General features: G+C 51.5%; 1 protein-coding gene across 6 annotated transcripts in view; it reads right to left on the bottom strand.

Moving 5' to 3' along the window:
* Positions 1 to 2,230: 2,230 nt before the first annotated feature.
* CPEB1 (cytoplasmic polyadenylation element binding protein 1) overlaps positions 2,231 to 21,159 on the bottom strand; it is a 40,806-nt gene continuing 21,877 nt past the window's right edge. For 3 of the 6 annotated variants that reach the window (XM_075713882.1, XM_009491357.2, XM_009491360.2), the window contains 9 exons: positions 10,923 to 11,149; positions 9,049 to 9,298; positions 8,619 to 8,732; positions 8,410 to 8,514; positions 7,260 to 7,396; positions 5,850 to 6,048; positions 3,581 to 3,675; positions 3,237 to 3,317; positions 2,231 to 2,341 (listed from right to left, as the gene is read on the bottom strand). In XM_075713882.1, the coding sequence (XP_075569997.1) occupies positions 2,231 to 2,341; positions 3,237 to 3,317; positions 3,581 to 3,675; positions 5,850 to 6,048; positions 7,260 to 7,396; positions 8,410 to 8,514; positions 8,619 to 8,732; positions 9,049 to 9,298; positions 10,923 to 11,149 (1,319 nt within the window). Of the gene's footprint in view, positions 2,342 to 3,236; positions 3,318 to 3,580; positions 3,676 to 5,849; positions 6,049 to 7,259; positions 7,397 to 8,409; positions 8,515 to 8,618; positions 8,733 to 9,048; positions 9,299 to 10,922; positions 11,150 to 13,566; positions 13,579 to 21,159 lie in introns of all 6 variants that reach the window. The other 3 variants (XM_075713883.1, XM_075713884.1, XM_075713885.1) reach the window with 3 other exon arrangements.

The following is a 21,159-nucleotide window of genomic DNA, read 5'->3' as shown; positions in this document are numbered from 1 at the left end:
GCGCGCGGGGCCGCCGGGATCCCGCGGCGCCCACAGCGCCCCCCTGCGGCTCGGAGGGCGCCCGCAGCGGCGGGGAGGGGCAGAGCCCGGGGCTCCGAGCGCTCCCCCCGGGTCCCAGCGCCCGCTGACACCGCGGCCCACGCTGCCGCGGGGCGCAGCCCGAGAGCCCCGGGGGCAGGATCCATCCCTGGCCCCGGGCTGCAAAGTCCGCAGCACCACTCGGCTCCCCTGGGCTGCAGCAGCCCCAGCACAGCCAAGTTTTAGGGGAAGCAGGTGCCCTGGGTAACACCAGCTGGTCCCGCATTAGGCTGTGATGGAGGAGGACACAGAGCACCCACAAACTCACACCACCCATGAAGGGGGTTTGGCCCCATGGGAGCATCACACAGCTCCAAAAGATGAGGGGTGGTTGTGGAGTTACTCACTGCAGGAGATTGAAGGGGGCATGAGGCACCCAGGAGTGTCCCCTGTGGGCAGCCCCATTGCACCCAGGTCATGCTCAGCCCTCTGAAACCCTGTAGAGAGGAGCCCTGGAGCACATGACCCCTGTCAAATGCCCCAGCAAGGTGTCACCCCTCCACTAAGGGCAGGGGGGAAGGTACAGGGGGGTTGGACATTCCCATTAGCCTCATTAACACACTGTTCTAAGTAGGGGAGCTCCAGCTGGAGCCTGGCTGCTTGTGCCCAGGGGGCCCAAGGCAGCCCCTGAAGGAGCCTTTAGTAATTGGTATCTAAAAACACATCTCCCAGCAGAGAGCTACCCTCCAGCTGAGTCACTTACAGCATCCATACATTCCCCACCATGCCAGGCTGAGGCTCAGCTTCTCTCAGCTGTTTCAGAGAGCTGAGAGACACTATGGTCCTTGAGGTTGTAAAGATCTCACATGAAGCACATAAGGAAGGAGCACAAGACAGGTTTTTTTGCTGCAACATGTTTATTATGTGCCAAAAACTACACCACAGCTTACTCCACACGTCTGTAGGAGAGTGCAGTCTTGCCTGCATATACTACAATGAGGTAGAGACTTCACACACAGCTTCACGAAACCCCACAAAGAGCAGCTGGGATATGCAACAATGCAACATCAGCTCAGCAGGAAAAAAAATAAGAGGGAGAAATTATGACACTGGTTCTTTGGCACACAGCTTCCAGTAGAGGGGAAGTAAAAAAAAATAATTAAAGTTCTCAAATCCCAGCAGCAGCATTTCAGTTGACTGCACCATTACTCCATATGTTTCGTAAGGGAAAGGAAAAGTACTTGTCCCCTCTAAGAGAAAGGGCTCCTATGAACCTTCATCTGTCCACCGAAACGCAGCCCTTTTTTAGCTAGTTACAAAAGAAAAGTAAGTCCTGTGACTTTGTGTGATTAAAAACCTCTATCAACCCCCCTTAAGTGCAACTTAAAAAAGTGCAACAAACTATTTAAAACTATATACAGCAGCTCAGAGATCATTTATCCGGTCCAGTTTCAAATCCAAAAAAACCCATCCTGTTCCATTGCAAACCCCTCGATTTACAACTTTCCACCAGCAGCCCCCAGACACAAATTGCAATAATGTTAAAAGCTGCCAGGAAAGAAAAAAATCTCTCATTTCAAACGACTTAAAAACTGTTTAAGAGTGTAAAAAGGAACTGGTAAAAACCCTCGAGCGTAAAATATGAAATATGATTTGGTTTAAATGAAGAGCAAAGTCTCCTTGTTGTTACAGTAAAAAACGCCAGCTGAACATTCAGTTTATGCCGTTCAGATGGGGGTTAAATGAATGGAAAGGCACTGTATGGCAACTGCAAAAAAATGGAGCCAATGAGACCTGCATTATTACCATCAGTATTGCAAGGAATGTAAAAAAGCGCCTTTAATAAATAAAAAACCTAGGTGAAGGCATCTGCATAAACACCTTCTCAACACATGGCCCTTTTTTTTTTGCTTCTCATCAGCAAACTAGGAACCAAAGTCTGGGAACTGCAGAATCACTTGAGGGGTGCTCCCCCCCTCAAAAAACCCCCAAACAAAACCCGACAAAATTCACTGTGCATTAGTGCAGAAACAAAAAAGACCAGCAAGTGCAAACGTGAATGTAAGATTTTTTTTTTCCCCATTAGTCCTCAGGAAGCGCGTTCCCAGCCTGGGTCTGGCACCAGCAGGCACGCTCGTGCGCTCTCCACTTGGCAGGTTAACAAAAGGACTTTCTCCTGCGCCTGCAGCAGCCCTGAGCCTCAGTGGCCTCTTTAGCTGGAGTCTCTGTTCTTCTGGTTGCGCATCAGCGGGCGGTGGTGACGCAGGACCTCCATGGAGTGCTGCCAGTGCCAGCAGGAGCGACAGAAGTACTTGAAGCAGATCTGCGGGGAGAACAGAGGGGCAATGCCATGGGGCAGGGGTTTCAAGGAAAGGCAAACAGACACTGGCCTGCCAGGGAAGCAGGAGGGCTGCAAAACCATGGAGGCTAAGAACCCACATCAGCACAGTGGATCTTTGAAAAGCAGAGGGAGGGAATTCCAGCAATGCTGCCAGAGGGCACATTGCACTGAGCTTCCAGTGTGGCCCCTTTTAAGTAGGCTTGAAAATCAGGATCACAGCACTGGCCAGCAGCAGCCACCCAGGGGCACCTGCAGACAGGAGCTGCAGCACCTCTGCCCAACACCTGGGCAGGGGCAGCAGCCAGGCTCTGCCAGTGCTCACTGCACTCCCACTACTGTCCCTCCCAGCAGAGCAGAGTGTGCTGCAGCAGCTCACCTCCCATCTAAACTCTGTGGGAACCTGCTGGATGCTGGCTGAGCTCTTTTGCCTCCCATGAGCAGAGGTCAGCCAGAGTCCCTGACACTTTGAGCAGTCCCAGGACCAACTACAGGGTGACAGCACTCCAGCCTCCAGTTTATCACAGCTTGCAGCGCAGCAGCCTTCCCTCAGGGTCAGCCTGCTGCCCACAGCAGGCCCTGGTGCTCTGACACAGCACCAGCAGAGCCATAGCATCCCTGGCTTGAGGCAAGGTGGAAAGCTGTCTTTGCCTGCCAGTGAGCACTGGAGCTGCCCCCCCAGGAGGGCTGCCACTCCAACACAAGGGCCCACCTGGGGCTCTTGCATGAACATTTCACCCTCCCAACTCAGCAAGGGACAACAGGCATCCCCAGACACTAAAGTGAATACTGCTGCAGGCAGCAGAGCCTGCTCTTCCTTGAGGAATCCCCTGAGTGTGACAGCCAGGAGCCAAGCACGGCTGGCAGGGGAAAGCCTTACCTGGTCTCTGCAGAAGAAAGGGCCAGGCTGGGCACTGCAGACTTGGCACATGGAGTCCTCCAGGTACGGGTCAATCTGAACCTGCAGGACAACCAGGCAGTAGGCACAGAGTAGTGCTGAGGGCAACTGCCCACTCCCTGGGCAGTGCCAGCAGCACCAACCCACTGCCCTGGGTATCCCCAAATCCATCACTGGCACCCCTCATAGCAGGCAGAGCAGCAGTTCACTGCCTCCCTTCTCTTCCACAGGGATACAGGGCAGGCTACACAGATTGTGGTGCTCCCAGCAGTACCACCCATCACACACAGATTCAACTGCCTGGCTGCCCCATCAGCTCCACTCACCTTTTTAGTAAACTTAGTAGTTTTGATTTCCACAAACGCAGCAGTCACTGCCTTCAGATAGCTGCGCTGATTGTTAAAGGTGACACGGCCAGACCCTGGAACAAGCCAGACCACAAGTGTTAGACTGACCCAGCACCTACAGAAGGAACTGGTGGAGGCTGCGAGGGAGCTGCCACCAGCACCACCCCTTCCCCTGGTGAGTTCAGCCACTGGCAGGGAAGCAGCTTTTTCAGGGAGAGTATATCCAAGGCCTTGTGGCTCTGCCAGCCTCTTTCCCCAGGCAGTAAACAAAAGCACAGCAGGCAGCTGGGAACAGAAAGGCTTTTCCACAGACACCTCCAGGCTGGTTAAGATGTGAGCTTACAGGCAGCAGCACTCCCAGGAGGACCAGCAGCAGCCAGAGGGAGGCTGTCAGGGCACTGTGATGGCAGAGCAGCAGCAGGCTCCACACCTGCACCTGAAACAAGCCAGTGCCAACACAGCTCAGCAGCTTTTATTTTGAGCCTCCCACTCATCCTGGAGCCTTGCATTTTGCAGCTTCATTGCCAGTCAGTGTCCCTGCACCACTCGTTTCCAGCCAAGTTTTAAGCTCCAGGAAAATATACCTGTGCTTACCTGCAAGTTTTTCTCAGTGTAAGAGGAGCTTTGGCTGTTACAAGACAGTCCTGCATGCCAGCAGATTGCTAAAGCTCAGCTCACTGACAGCCACAGTGCAAAGCATTGCCCAGAACCCATTTACTCCTCTCCTGTAGCATCACACAGGCCAGAGGGTCTGGATCTGGTTTGGGGTTACACTGTGTACAGGGACTGCAGCTGTGCTCAGGGGGATCCTTCCTCTAAGAACATCAATTTCATCTTCCTAGTGGGACCCCCCTGAAAGCTGTCTGGGAAACAGCTTTCTCTGTTGACCCAGATCAGCTGGTCTCAAAGCCAGCTCCTCATAACTACAGTCAGACACCGATTTCTCCCAGTACATTCCTCCAGCAGGATCACCCTCTACCCGAGATGATTCAGCACAAGGCAGGTTTCACACAGTGGTCTTCCCTTGAGGAGCCTTCTGCCAAGCCAGGGGCAGCAGTCAAGCAAGGCAGCATCTCAACACAGGAGATACTTCCATCAACACAAATAAAATTAGGGTACAATTCAGTTACAGTTTAGTTGAATTCACATTGCTGTAACTAAGACAACTTCAAGGGCAGCAGACAGCTCTGCACTACCAAACTCTGAGATTGTTCCTGCCTGGCAACATGCAGGAGATTCACGACTTGCTGCAGCCAGAGCCTGGAAAGCTAGACCTCATGTTCCAGCCGTAAGGTTTTTCCACATAGGCCAGTAACCTCAAGTGCTGTCCCCTGCCCCATGAGGGGCACTGCTGTGACATGTTTCAGCTCCTGTGACCTGAGTGGCAAGTGCTCTATTCCCCTTTGGGAGGCTCTCAGCAGGGCACAGGGACAGGGCTGCTCTCTGGGTTACTACAGGGGCTGCAGAGGTCATGGTTTGGGGCAGCAGCTCTCCTCATGAGCAGAGGCAGCAGCTGAGTGCCAGGCTTCCTGCCTGAGCAGTTTGTGGTTTACAGCTCCATCAGGAGGGGAGTGCTGTCTAAGAGTCACACTCATCCCCAGCACCTCTCTGACGATAGGAAGGTTGATGCCCTGAGCCGAGATGGACATGCCATCCCCCAGGATACCCATTCAGGAGACTTAGGAAGCCTCTCCACTTGTGCTACCGGCTGCTTTGGAAGCCCAAAGCAACAGCACCCTGAAGGGGATCCAAACAGGACAGTGGACAGGATGCTGACCACAAGTGCTGGTTCAACCAAGCTGCCCCCAACCCTGCCCTGCCCCCAGCCCTGTTCCTGCTGCCCAACAGCTTGCACCTCCAAAGCAGGAAGGGCCAGCAGCCAGTGGGTCTGAGTTTGTTAAAGTTTGACAGTGGGTCTGTCTCCTGACAGATGGCAGGAGCCAGGGTAAGACCCACAGCCATCTCTGCTCTGGGGATGGAAGAACAGCTAAGGTAGCATCTAATGACTATTAACAGCACTGAAAAAGGGCAGAAAACCCTTCAGCAATGCCTGAAGAGATATTAAAACCCTCAGGCTGCTCCAGAATGACCTAGGAGCTTCCAGTTCCCAGGCATGTCTGCTCTGTCAGCCCTCCCTAAGGTGCCCTGGGCAGTCTTCCCCATTGAGGGAACCAAGCAAGTGGCACTCCTGCAGCCTCCTTAAAGCATGCTGTGGGTGACTATTGATCCTAGCAGGATCACCACTTACCGATGGGATACTTGTGTTTGTCTGTATCAATGCCAGCATAGACCACCCCTCCAAACAGGTCATACATGACAGCTGCCAGGGCCTCTGCGTTCAGCATCCCATGTAGAGCCCCCACAAACACAGTCTTGCTAGGATCAAGCCGCTGCGATGGACTGCGCACAAAGTTGCTGTCTGCCAGCACCCATGGGATCACCTGCACCTGAAACCACACACAAGCAGGTTTGTTGGCCAAGGGCCTGCATAGCCACAGGCTGTGCTGCTCTACAGTGCCCTTGGCTGATAGCAGAAGCCATCTTAGACCCTCAGACTTCAGCCCCAACTTGCAAATAAACACCCCTTTGTTACTGCTGCTCAGGGTCCACATTCAGGGCACTACAGCTCTGGAGCTCCAGGCTTGCTTCAGCCACCTCAGGAGAGCCCACAAGGCCTGTTCAAGGGAACAAAAAGAACTGCCACACTACTCTGCTTCCAGCCAAACTGGAATCCAAAACACTGGTCCATTGGGGCTGGCAGCCAGGAAAACAATCCACACAAGTGGATTTTACCTACTGCTTGCACCTATGTTTACAGCACAGTCAGATGCCTCCCTGCACAGAAGCCTGTTGTTGCAGATCAATGAAACAACCCAGTGCCAATTTCAACAGGAGCTTCCATCTGCTAGACAGCTGATATAGGGCTCCAAAGAAGAGAAACTTCTGCCGGAGCTAAATCACCAAGCATGAAAGTGCTGCCAATAGCCAGACACCGGGAGAGCTGTCTGGAGTGCAATAGTTTATGCCTGCCTAGATAAGAGCCAAATCTCAATTCTTTAACTCCAAACTTGTGCAGCTGTACCTGATCTATAGCTAAGGGCCCCCCTTACTGGAAGGCCAATCCAAGCCTCTGGCAGCCTCAGCACCTCCACAGCACAGGTCAGCCAGACAAGGCTGCACTGGGGAGCAGCTACAGTTACAGCTGTGGATGCAAAATATCTGCCTGTGCCAAGTATGAAAGCCATTCGTTCTGCAAGCAGATGAGGTCTAAGGAAGCACCAAAGGGATCAAAGTCTGTGTCCGCAAGCAAAAGTATGCTGAATGAAGCAGTAAAATCCCTGTTCCTGTGCTCCTTTCCAGGTAACCAAAGCTGCTCAGCTTCACAAAGTTGGTCTCCCACAGATCCAGGAGCTCCAAGTCACAATTCCTGACACAAGCTGTTGCAAAGGACACAAACACAGATTTGACACTTCCCTCCTTGCCTGTGTCCAGCCCTACCACAGGAACACATCAGCTAAAGATGGCCAATAGCCAGTTTGACTTCAGCCCTGCTTTCCTGGAGCAGAGTAACACTGTGCACCCCCTTGTCTCCAAGGAACTCATGAGCATCCCCTGCTGTCATCTGTAGGGTTACTCTCATGGGTAAGGTAAAGCTCACCTCTTTGCAGCGCATCCTGCGGCTGGACATCTTGAAGTAGTATTCACTGAGCCCATCAGGGCTCAGCAGGTCCTGGGAGCATGCCTGAAGCAGAGCACGCACAGATTTCTCAGACTCAAACACCAGGTAGACATATCCTTTAGAGGTGGAGGGAAAGAAACAGTTGTTAGAACAGCAGTAGAGGAGAAACAGATCATCCCAGTTTGCAGACATCCTCAAAAAGAAAAAATCACTCTCAGATGCCATCCAAAGTATCTGCACTGCATCTCCCTTGCTGTCCCCAACCCCTTCTAGGGGAGGACAGCAATTTGCAGCACCTGCCCTAGCAGACTCTACATATGAGATCCACCTGTGATGCACAGAGCCTGGCCAGGCTGGGAAAGAGCCCAAACCTAGCACAGCACAAGGGGGCAGGTTGCTCATGTCCAGCACCATGTGGGCCACTGTGCCCCATGCACAAAGCCATATCTAGACATTACAAGTGGGCACCACCAGCCTGGCCACAGTGTGGTCTGCAGGAAAACAGACTTTGCTTCACATTTAGGACATCTTGACCCAGAAATATAAGTTCAGGGCTTTAAAGTCACTTCCATCAGTGCCAGCACTCTGTACCTCGCACTGCTCTGGTGACTGAATGAGGCCATTAGGTACCACCAAGCCTACTAACTAGCTGCTCCTTACCCCATAACTCATTACTACTTACACAACACATCAGCCCACCTACTTCAGACAGGATTATGCCCTAGGTGCTACTCAGCTCAGTCCCCACAGCCTGCCAGCTTGCTGCAGACACACATTTGGATTCACCACATGTGCTTTATGCCAAGGGTGCGCACACTTTGGGTGCTCATGCTGGCAGTGGGGACTAGCAGCTATCACCCAGAGCTAAACAGTCCCATATGGGGTTCCAGAAGCACCAGAGAGGGTTTCCCCCACATCCCACACTTCTGCCCAGCCCTGCTAGGGACAGGCAGGGACATCAGGTTCAAGGTGACAGTGCTCTGCAGCCCTGGTGCTGACCCAAGTGAGAGCGGGACATTTACCCATGGGTGCTCTGTACCATCCAGTCACCAGCATGCAGCTGTACCATCCCAGCATCTGTGCTGTAACATAGCATGGGAAAAAAGTAACCCTACCGTGTCGCTATTACCTTTAGGCATATTACCTTTGGGAGGGCAGCGTGGGTGTTTGCCATCCTTACCAGGCCACTCCACACTCAGTGAACCAAAAACACGGAAAGTGTTGATCAGTCCAGCTACAGACAGAAGGAGAGAAGTCAGCACCCCCTCAAATAGATCCATCCTACACCCTCCTGATGTCAAAACCCAAGGCCTCAGTGCAGAGCTAGGAGCTGCTCACCTTCTGTAATGTCCCATGGGACTCCTCCCAGGAACACTTTGCAGGAGTAGACAGGGTTCTTGTAGTTTCGGGGAGGCAGCTGCCCACTCCAGGTGCAAGTTGCTTCATTCACAGCTTAGACAAGCACAAACACCACTCAGTACAGGACCATTTACTTTCCACTCTCCTATAGGTCTCCAAGCAAATCCCTATATTTACAACTACAGGTTCAGTAGAGCTGCAGCAGTAACAACACAGCTGCACAGACAGCCTGCCTATTTTTCTGCTAGCAGGTAGACCCACAGTAAGGCTTGTGCATGGAGAAAGGTTTAGTCTGCTGCAAATTCATGTCCAGCCACATTATCTACACAAAGGCCACCTACGTGCCCTCCCAGAAGCACAGGACCATTACCATGCACTGAAGCCTGCTGAGATCCACCATCCAACTTACCCGCTGCTTGCCTGTGAAGCCTGGCTTCTCTTTCAATACTGAAGGGGTCTTCTGGAGAGTCCAGGAGATCCCAGGAAGGCCACGCAGATGCTCCAGGCCATCTTTTTGATGCACTGGCTGGGGAGGAAGTTACTGCAGCCAGGGCAGCTTGATCTTGATCCAGCCGGGACCCCACTCCCATCTTTATGGGGTCTCTTGACACCCCACTGAGGGGCAGGAAGGGCAGAGGGGGGGAGATGCGAAGGCTTGACTGCAAGAAAAAGTTTACTTTAAAACCCAGCTTCTGGGTAAGAGCACATAATACTGGAGCCCATGCATCACACTGGGGCCCTGCCCTCACCCACAGCAGGAGAAGGGGCTCTCAATCTCCCCTGAGACCCTGTGAGGTCTGGCACAGGCAGGAAAACAGCCACCTCACCTGTTCCCAGCAGCCTGATGGGACCACAGTTTCCCTGGAAAAGGCCTGCTCCTGCAGCCATTTCCCACTGAACCCATGCCAAATTATCAGCAGCAGGGATTGCTAAGCAGGAGGCACCTTGCAAAACACAAAGTCAACAGCTCTCCACTGCCTGCACAGCCTCAAGGACAGCACCCCCAGGGAGCACCAACCACCCCAGGAGGAACCTCATGTTTTGCTTTGGGCCCTGCCTGCAGCAGGCAGGGCTTGCTGGCAGCACCCATGAGCTCTGCAGGCAGCTAGCTGGCTCTCACCCTCCACAGACCAGCTCCCAGGCCTGCCTGACCATGGTTGTGAGCTCAGCTGGCTGCAGACACAAACTGCTCACAGGTTTAACATGCCTCCCAGGGTGGAAGGAGTAAAAGCACAGATTAATAAAACAGCAGGGATGTGACACTGCAGCTTAGACTGCCAGCTGCAGATCTAGCCATGCACTGCTGCAGCACAGCTGCCCACACTGCAGCTGTGCTAGGGAAGACCTGACCTTCATGAACAAGGCTAGCACAAAGCCCTGCTGCTCTGCACCACCTGCCATCAGAGTCCAGGGTACTGCAGCCACTTACAGCACCCCTGCTCAAGATCCTGATGCTCTAGAGTGGATCACAGGAGAAATCAACTCCACATTGAGCTGTGTCCTTCACACCCACCCCAACATGGGGGTCAAGGCCACAGCTGCACCACAGCAGAGCCAGGAGCAGCTCAGCCCTGGCTTTAGCCTCAGGCCCTGAGGATGAGCCATGCAGCAACACCCACAGACCTGGCCAGAGCCAGCCTGTCCTGCCAGCACCCAGCGCTGCTGCTCATGCTGCAACACAGACCCAGCAGCACAGACTGGGTCAGCAAGACAGACACTCGCCTCACTTGCTGGCTTCCAAATTTAGCTATGCTTTAGGGAATGTGAGCAGGCTAGACCCAGTTTGCTCTAGAAGAAACAGCCCTGAGATGGAGAAGTGCAGTCAGCAAACAGGAAGGGCAATGAAAGGCAGGGAGAGGAGCTCCTGAGAAGCCCAGGCTGGAGCCTGGAGACAGCTGTGCTGATCAACCACCTCCCTGTTGGGATCAGGGCACAGACATCCTCATGCCACACACCAGCTCAAGCACTCGGATCCCTCTGGGAGCTACTTTAACCCATTATGGCTACAAGCACAAAGGCCAAAAAGCCAAAGTATTATTTGGAAGGAAAAAAAAGGGTACTGCTAGTCTGTGCTGAAGGACTGCATGAGCAGCCCTTCTTCCAAACCCTAGGCTGCAAGAGAACCTTGCTGTGTCAGTGTGAGCATCACAGCTCCCTCCAGCACTCCCCTTCCCTTCCTGAGCAGGCAGGGCTGCAGCTTGCAGACCCCACAGCTCTCCCATGCTCCCCAGAAACACAGCAAGACACCAAGAACCAAAGAGTGGGTACAAGACCCAAACTTACAATCAAGTCTGAGAGGTGGTCGGAGCCAGAGCTGAACCCGCTGGTGTCTGAGTCTGAGGGGCTGCTAGAGCGCGAGTCCAGGAGGGAACGGGAGTCCAGGCGGGAGTTCCTCAGCGTCGGTGTGGAAAACTTTTCTGGCAGGTCCGAACCAATGGGGTCTAGAGGAAGGAAACCCAGTGGAGGCTTCCCCAGGACATTCCCGAGAGGGTTACTCAGCATGCTGAGAACTGCAACAGAGGAAGAGCCTGTCAGTGCTGCAGCACGACACACCTCCTTCCCTCCTGGCTCTCATGGTAGAGGCCCAGGAGAATACTGGGCTCCTACCAGACCACAAACAGTTCATCCAGGAGGTGGCACATCTGGCAGGTACCAACTCTCCACACAGCTCCAGAAAGGCTGCATGCTCTTTGCCATCAGTTGTAGCACTGTACTGCACAGCTAGAGGCAACAGCAGCAGCCTGGTGTGGTTGACAAACACAAGGGTGGGTTACTCTCCCAAAACTGAGATCAGCCAGGAGATCCCGTTTCATCTGGGAGCAGAATTAGAGACCCCATGTTCCAGTTATGGGCCTCATACATGCTCCAGACAGGCCCCTCCACCCAGTCCATGCCATTATACATTATGCTGGCACTTCTTGCTGCTTGTGCTGGAGCAAGCTGGGGCCCAGGGGGGCAGCCACCAGTTTTAGCAATGAGGGGGCACAGACCAGGCCCATGGCCTGTGTCTGCTGCACATGCCAACAGCCAGGCTGAGAAGAGCAAGGCCTGGCCTGTTAGCAGGCATTTGCAGGCCTAGAGGTGGGACACCACACACATCAGCCCCAACAGGAGCTAGCTACAGGCAGCCAACAACACACCAGTCTGGCCCACTGACAAAGGAGACACTTCACAGTCAGCAGCAAGCACTGTCCCTGGTACACATTCATAACAAGCCTGTCTGGTCAGGCCTTTGCCCAAGAGCCAACAGAAGAGTCTGCGCCAGACTGCTTCCCTCACACAGCAGCACGTTTTCCTCCCACTGAGGAGAATCAAGGCAAGCAAATTCCTCCCTACAAGCAGACCACCCCCCTCAGCAGAGCACCAGGTGACTGAAGGGTCATGAAAGTCCCATCCTGCTCTGTGGGTCAGCAGTGTGGGGCCAGCTGCCACCTAGGAGAAGGAACACAGGGCAGGCTCAGCCACAGAAGATCCCACAGGGGTACGACACCAGCCAGCTCTATTCAAGAGGAGCAAGTCTCAGCAAGCTGAATGTGTCCCCAAATCAAATGAAAAGAGCAAAGCATTCAGAAATGGTTTTAATTATTCAGAGGCTGCAAAACAAGGCAGCTTGCCCTGAAGCTTTCAGTTTTCAGCAAAACAAGTTTGGGATCCAGCTGATACCCTCCAGCCCCACCTGATTTCAACCAGCTAGGACCACAAAGTTAACCCAGATTTTCAGTAGCTCTTGTGTAGAAGAGGATTAAAAATCCAAAACACTGCCCAAACCAGGTGAGTAAAAAATGCCATCATGCTTGAGTGCACTACAGTCTGACACCAGTACCAACTCAGTGCCAGCACCAGAGAAAGCTGCTGAGCATACCCAAAGCTAGATGCTGGGATATACCTGTCCCAAGCCACATTACCCAGCGGCATACCTACCAGGAGCTGGCATCTCTAGTCTCACATTACAGTGAGAAACCTCAACACACCAACAGAAACCCCAGCAGGTACAGGTGGGTCCTTTACTTGAGAAGCATCTACCTCATCCTGAGGCAGAGCTGGTCTGCAGGAGCTGTCAGTGACAGTCACAGCATCTTCCTACATTTGCAAAGCCTCATACCTGCAAGTTTCCCCAACAGAGGTGGAGACTCATTTTGGCTGCAGCACAGGACTATGAACTCATCTCTGACTGCACTTGGAAAGGTACCTCCTGCCCTCTGAATATCTGCTTGGCCCTCCCTGACAGCAGCACCTGTGTTTACACTGAACCCTGCAGCCATAGAAAAGCCTCACTGGCCCAGTGGTACTTACTGTGGGCAGAGCTCAAGGAGCAGCAGCAGCCCTGCTAGCTGTGGTGGGTAGCAAGGGAAAGCTGCTGCAGACAGCTTGAGCCAGAGAGGAGACTGCTCCCTCCGAGTCACAGCACAGAGTAGAGCAGAGCATCTCCCAGCCCAAGCAAGCCGCACTATGCTGGTTTGCCGACTTCTCTGAAGCCACGTGATGTGTTTAAAAATACAGCCAGTGCATTGTTCAAGGGAGACAGCCGAATTTGTTGAACAGGCTCAAAAATCTGATTAGTCACTAAACAGTACAAGAGTCAAAGCAAAGCAGCTGATCCCATGGCCCAAGCCTCACTGCTGACAAATGCTCCAGCACTGATGCCCTTCTCAGCCATCGAGCACAATGGCTTTGTAACACCAGGCAGCAAGCAGCCCTGTGCTGACCCCATTGTGCACAGCACTCCTAGAGACCTGGAGCAGCAAGTGCCACACAGATTGCTACCAGGCAATGCTGTTCTGCACCTCATCTCCTGGTTACTGGAGATGCAGAGCCAGAACTTCATTTGGGATGCATCAGCCAGGGTTCAGCGGCTCATCAGGAGCTCCCAGAGGCATTACAATGTCCAACTGCTCTGCCCCATTTATTTCACCCTCATCTCTAGCACCACTCTGGCTTGCTACAACCACTGCTTACACATTTGCTCCCAGGATTACTTAGTTCTCACCACAGCTAGAAAACCAGTAAAGCCAGTGTGAGTGCATTCAAGTAGCAGGATTACTGGCCTTTAAAGAGATCTACTGTCTGGGCATCTGAGTTCCAGCGCCTACCACCAAGCAACATCCTGCTGGCTACAACTGACCCACTCCTAACCTCATGTCCTGGAAGTGCTGACATCCTGTTGTTAACACAGATGTATTTCATCCACTCCAGAAGCTCTGACAGGTCTGCACAGGCAGCACTCAGTTATATGCGCTGCAGGCTACACTGAGCTCATGGGAGATCCCACATAACCCCAGTGGGTCTGACTCAGCTTCACTTGGTACCTACAGCCACTCAGGGACATCAGGAAGAAGATCTGTGACCCATGCTCAGCATTGCCTCCTTTACACTTGCTTAGCAATCAGGTTGTGTCCCCTGAAGCCAGCCTTTGCAGGTAGCCTAGGAAACATCAGCATAAGAGACCAGATTATTATTTCTCAACGCCCCAACCCAAAGGTGTCCTGATCTAACCCACTGAACCCCCTCCTGGGGGATGGGGCACAAGAGCCTGAACAAAGGCTGCCCACCTGAAAAAAAAAAGCCCTCAAGTCATTAGCACCATTCAACAAAACAGTTCTTCCAGGGAAGCTGGCCTTGTCTCCCCATACAAGCAGACAGCTTACAGAAGAGAAAAAACATTTCCAATGCACATGCAAGATGCATCAGCAATTTCTGGTGTCAAGAGCATCCCTGAAGATCCCAAAGTGAAGTGGCAAACATCAGGTAACTACTCAGACTAAGAAAAAAACCTAAGTGCCAACAACTAAGTATTTTTCACATCTATGGGGGAAATTTTAACTGAAATGTCAACATGATTCCCATTCATCTGCTCATACACAGCAGCCCTGCTGTCCAGAGCACAGCAGTTTGCAGATAGCTTCTGGAACTTTTCATGCCTCTGCTCAGAGCTGCAAGAGAGGCACATGCCAACACTCCTTTGCAGTGGACAGCAAAAGAGGTAGCTTTTAATAGCAACTCAGCTCTGACTTTTGACTCACTGCTGCAGCTTTAATGACTGGATTCAGAGCCAGCAAGCTCCATCTTTGAGCACGTCAGCCAAATGCTGACAGATTTAAGAGCTCTGTGGAGCATTCTTGATACCAGCATGGCACTCTTCCAGTTCATGGGCGCTCAGGTCACTCTCTAGAGAACAAACATTTTACAAACCACTCCTCCTCCTTAGTTGAGCTTTCCCTAGTAAATGCTATCAGGACAACTTTGCTGCAATACATCCTCTTAATTCCTGCATCATCCTGGGGCCCCTAAAGATACCGAGGTGAGCATGCACAAGCATCTTGGACCCATGACACCCAAGCCAGACACTTCACAGCTACACACTGAGACCACAGTGATAGTTTCAGAGGGTCACTAGTTTCAACTCTTCAGGCCAACTCTGTCCTATAGACCCCAAAACATCTTTTAAATCCAGTTACCAACTACTGAGCTACCACTTTTAACATTAATTTACCCAATGCCAAGCAGATCACTCCATCAGCCCAAGCTGGAATTCACAGCACACACCTTGGGAAAGGCACCCCAACAGCAAGATGCCCAACCAGCCTCAGAACAGCTTTTATTCTTCCATGTGCTGGTTAGACTTGCAATTTAAGATTTTCAGCACCTGCCCAGGACCTTGAAGCATATGGCTTTCTTCCCTGCATACTATAATTTACAGCCATTTAAGAATTAGACTTTCCTGGTAGCTTTGACCAAGCCCATTTTATAAGAGATGGATGTAAAGATGAGCCCTAAGGAGCTGGGCTTACCAATGCTGGCAGCTCAGGGAAGGGCTCCGGGTAAATAAACCACCTTACTACTATGCTGATGACAAATGATGCTTTAATGCCTTGAATAAGGCCTTAAGATGCAGCATTACACACATAGCATCCACTGAATTTATTCCTGACAGCTGGAGTTGACTAAAAGCTCTGCCACCATTAAGCTGTCCTCTGAACACATATTCCTGCTTTAGCTTGGGTCTGCAGGAGACCATCCAGCAGAACAAGCCAAAAGCACATCAGCAGAACAGTGCTTATGCTCTTTACTCCTTGGTGCGTCAGTTTTAGTCAAGTTATCTGGAAACCGAGTCTTGCCCAGAGCAAAAAAGCCTCTCACCTTACAGCTGTCCAGGTCCTTCTGCTCAAGATCTTTCCCCACACTGTAAGATCAGTAGAAGCTTCCCCATAGAGGAAAACAGCATTTGCCATAGGGTGACACACATCACACAGCCTGGAAGGCACACATAACCACATACATGCACACAAGAAACTCCTGTTGAGCTGAGCAACATGCCAGACCCCACATTCTTACATTACAAGCAACATCTGGCACCTGCATGCTTAATGCACAGGCAGTTCAACACTGCATTTGGCAGTGGCACCAAGTGCTAGATGAGCACATGCACACACTCAAGTCATGCTCTAAATGCATATTTTAGCCTTTGAAAGCTCACTGCAGGGCTGAAGAAAGGCTATTTAGAAGGGACCAGGACTTGTCTGAGCAGGTCTATGATGCTGAGCCCTTCAGAGGGTCACTTTCGCTGGGTGGCACCACCATCAAGGTTAGACAGGGACATTTCAGTCTCCCAAGAGGAGATACCAGAAGTTTGTCTACTGGGAGATTACTCAGCACAGGAAGGATGGCAGACTGTCAAGACCTCCCCACCTTCATCCACCAACTACTACTTATACTGAAAGTCCACTCTTCTGCCCTGATCTCCTTGAGGAGGCAGGGGCAAAGAGATCAATAGGAAAGCTCTTACCAAGAGAAGCTGGACAGAAGAGATGGGTTTCAGTGCCACTGCACTTCTGCTTCCAGAGACACCTGCTGCACCCAGAGGCTGCGGAGCCATATGAACATTTGGGGCAGGGTGGCAGAGGAGGAAAGCAGGGTGACAGAGGCCCTGGAGACTGAACACAGTGCAGTTTCTTTTGTCATTCATCAAATAAGCTTGTAAAGAAAAAAAGGCTGATGTCCCAAACAATAGCCTGCTGCAGTTCCAGAAAAACAGCTCATCTGCAGTTTTTACTGCCCAGCCAGACTCTACCCTGGTGGGGTGGCAGCAGGCTGAATGTTTTAGTCAGCCAAAAAGCAGCACCTCCTACAGACACTAAGCAGCTTCATGGCAAGAGAAACATTTGCATGTCTGAAAAGGCAAACGGACACCTTAACCACCTCCTACAGCTACAGTTAACATCTCTGTAGTTACAGCAGTGACACAGCCAGACAGGCTGCCAGAGTGAGTTTCCCCCCTCCATCACACACAGGCATGGAGCTGCTTAAAACACAGCCTGCTCACTGCAGGGGAAAGGGTGATCAATACTCCAGACTAATCTTAAGTGAAGTTTTAGCACTCCATGCCTGCAGCCACAGGACCTTCCACTGCCTGCAAGGAGCCAGCACATGGAGCACAGGGGACACCAAATGAACCAAAACCAGCAGAAGCTGTGATGACAGATGTGGGGTTGCAGCACACAGTATGGGAACAGGCTTTGCTTGGCACAGCGAAGGCAGACATTGGATTCCCCCCTCTGTTCACACCATAACAGGGAGCTACAGGGAACAGCCAGGCACAAAGAAACAGGGAAAAGCTGCAGCAAGAGAAGTTGCACAAAAATGTCTTCCTCTTAAGTGGAGCAGCCATGTGACAGGGCCCAGGAGAGGTGGAGGGGATCTCCATCCTTAGGCCCTCAGAGCTCATCCGATATGAACATACTGGATACCTCCAGAGGTCTTGTCCAGCTCAAATCCTCCTGATTTGATTATAAACCCATTACTCCAATGGAGAAGGAAGTCACTGCTGTTATGAGAAAAGCCACCTGAAGTCATATGCATGCATCCTCTCCAGATGAGTACATCACAACAGAAGTCTCAACCATCTTGAACCAACTGCCAGCTTTCACATCTGCAGTTCTGGGAGCTGCTTTTCTTGATCAAACCAGCAGTAATCACCATCTAAATAGGAACTACAGCACAGCCCTTTTTGTTTCTGAACTACAAAAGAGGAACCTCTGCCCTGACAGATTCTTCATTTGGGGCAAAGAAGAACTGAGGATATTTGGGCAGCTATTTCTGGTTTGCTAAGAAGGGGGCAGGGGAATAAAAAAAGGCAGCATGATCCCACAGCTGAACCACAGAATTAGAGTCAGGACACCTGAGGTCTATTCTTGGTTCTGGCACCAACATGGTAAGTCACTTCCCCAGCATGCCCTGAAAAATGGAAGCAGCAGCAGAACTAGGAACATGGAGAAGCTTACAGCATTAATGTTTGAGAGCACAGGTCCTCCTCCTGGGCCAAGAGAGTGGGACCTGGCTGACAACAAGCCTCACTGCTTCTTGAGCAGGGAATTTACTACTGTGTTTCTGGGAAAACAGATGCCCAAGGTAAATATGAAGTCAGTAAAGACAGCTAAAATGCTATTCAGGATTAAAAGCGTGCAGGTAATTGCACTAAGCAGACTGACAACTGCATTTGTTTTTAAAAAGATCAGAACATTGAAATACAGCAGGTTTTAACATGTATCAGTCCTGGAGAGGTTTAAAAGCCAATATATTCTGGTCAAATTCTGCACAAGTCTCAGCTTCACAAGCCTCAAGAACAAACACTTCTGTATTTTAGTACCAAACCCCTCTCAATTATCTGCTGCAACATCCAGGGTACAAACTCTGCAGCATGTGTTACTTTACATGCTAACAAGGATGAGACTGACTCATTTTCACCACTCAGCTGCATCACAGTTTGTAGGGCATTGAGTCCATCAGGATACCACCTTTAGGAGAGGTTATGTTCTTTAGATGGGGAACAGGCTGTTGGCCATAACCCTTTGGGCAAGGCAGCAGGCTGCAGTAAAAGAAGAGCTAAAACAGACAGGCTTTAGTCCCAAATGCAATCTTATTAAAGAAATGGCACACAAGCCTCACTAAGGCATTCAGCTGGCATAAAGCCACATATTTAATCACTAGATTGGCACACCCACCACCACCACCAGTGATGCCTGCAGGTTCCTAGTTACCTTCCAGAGGTCTGCACACCTCAGGTACAGAACAGCCTTTGAGATTTACTTCACCCTCCCTCCGCACTCTTGGCAAGAAAACAAGCCAGAGGGGCAAGGAGGGAAGCTGGGCATTTCTCCCTGGCTATCTCAAACAGATGGCAGCTGCTGCTGTGTCTGAGAGCAGCCTCTGAGCTGGCAGCAGCACAGACATCACCTGTGATTCAGCTGTTTTGCCAGTGCCTAAAAGACCACGCACAAGATGAGCAAGCCCAGAGATACAAGGTGCTGAGATGGAAGATGTGGCACTGGCTGGAGATGCCCTGCCCAGTGCCCCTGCCCTTGGCCTGCACCCTCTGGGGGGGCTGTTAATTCAGCCCTGCAGTGGCACCATGCAGCATGTGTGCAGTGGCAGCTCAAGGACCATGGCACTTTTTGGAAGCAGATCATTTCAAAGCTAGCTCAGTGGAGGTGCCCATTTACACAGACCTTGCTCTAGGAACAGAGGCAGCCCATGAATTACTTTCTGCAGCCCCCTTGGGCTATGCGACTTTTGCCACTCTCCAACAGCTTTCCTATCCTGCTTTGAGCAGGAGGTTGGAGTAGATAACCTCAAGACATCCCTTCCAACCCAAATTTCCTTACCACCCTAAAAAGACAGCCTGTCAAAAGCACTGCAGAGGGCCTAAGAGGCCTTCTTACAGCAGTCCCACATACAGTCACTGCACAAGAACTCAGCTAGAGGGACTTCAGCTGCATGAACAGGCCAAACACTCTCCTACTGGCTCACCAGCCTTGCCCCTAGTGTCACCGCAATGACAGGTCATCCTGCAGCACCACACTATACAGCCTGGTTATCAGAGCAGCAAGCTGTGCCCAGGCACAACACAGTACCAGGGATAAACTCAGTCTCAGGCAGAAGCAGATGCTGAACTCGGGGCCTGTCCCACCAGAGCTGCGGAAGGGGAGGAGCAGGCATCGCTTCCACCTTCTGCTACAGGCAGCCCCAGTGCACTGGGAGAGATGCTCCAAAAGCCTTGCAAAAGTCCAGGCAGTTCCCCTACTCAGCCCCAAGTTGAAGCACTCAGACCTGCACACGCTGTGGAGTTTGCAATACAGGCACTGAGCCAAACGCACATTCCGGGCCTCTTCTAGGGAGCTACCATATTACCACCAATGAAGCTGCAGCAGACAAAGCTTTCATGTCTGCTCTGCCCAGCAAGCAAGCATTCCATCCACTGCTTAGACATCTAGCAGTGCAAGGGTTGGAAGAAAGCCTACCCACCCCATCTCTCATTTGACTGGCACAATTTTGGGGATGAATCTTACCCCAAGCCAGAGCCTGCACACACCTAAACCACCCTGCCACTACCTCCAGTATTGATGACAACAGGGTAAAAAAACAGATTAAACTACTAGTTGCCTGGGGCAGCTCAGAGCCACGAACAGCAGCTCCACCACTCTCCTCAGAATGGAACACTCTTGTTAAAGCTCACTTCAGGAGCCAGCCAAGAGGCATACGCTTTAGACTACAACTTGAGTCAAAAAGCTTATAGGCAACCTCCACAAGCCTGATGTATTTGTACACACCAGCACCACCAGGCAGTGGAGCACCAGCCAGCTTGTCTTTGAAGGGTGGAGATCTGTCAGTGCTGGAGCATTTTCTGCACTGCATCTCCAACAGCTTGGAGCAGGATCAGATGCTTGAGAAGTCTGTGCCTTCCTTGCACCCACACTTGTCCGCCATTACCTCCAGAGGCCATGATAAAACATGCTTCTCTGACAGAAGTCAAGGGGAGGGTTTTGGGTGGTGTGTGCCTGCTCCTGCAAGCCATCTCCAGCACAAGACTGGAGGCTGCCCTGACCCACTTCAGTTCGAGCTGAATGCAAGCAGAGATGCTGGTTAGGTTCCTGTTCCAGTTACTCATCTACTTGCATCTTCCATTTGATAGCATCAGTGCAAATAAAAATAAATCTCTTTAAGAGAAGCTGCTCAAATGGAAGCTTTAAGAGGTGGATTAAGAGGCAACTTCCAATAGAAACCAATTGCAAACTCAGAGTTTTGATACTTGTTTTACTTATTTGATACATATTTTATTCTGTTAAGGATCAAATACTGCTGCCACACAAGCAGTCTGCAGCTATTAAGTGCTCCCTGCTTTCTACTCCACAGCACAGCTGGCTCTGGCCAGCAGTTGAGAAATCAGCCCACAGAGCATGTTTCAGAAAGGGCTGCTCACACAGGAAACAAGGGTCCATTAAGCATCCACACCAAGTGTGTCCTCAGAAGAGCCCTACAGGAGCCAAGATGGCACAGGGCAAGCTTTTAGTAAGGCTGTCTCAGGTACTCCTGAAATACAACCACATGCAGGAGACCACATGAGTCAAGCCAGCTCCCAGCTTTGTCCCCTTACAGCATTATTATAATTAACCTCCACATACAAGGTACCGCCACCATGTTCATGCTTCCAATACTAAGCCCTGAACAGTAGGCAGGCTGCTCCAGA

The sequence above is a fragment of the Pelecanus crispus genome, chromosome 7 (genome assembly GCF_030463565.1).
Source record: "Pelecanus crispus isolate bPelCri1 chromosome 7, bPelCri1.pri, whole genome shotgun sequence".
Lineage (NCBI taxonomy): Eukaryota > Metazoa > Chordata > Aves > Pelecaniformes > Pelecanidae > Pelecanus > Pelecanus crispus.
This window is presented reverse-complemented; position numbering and strand designations above follow the sequence as displayed.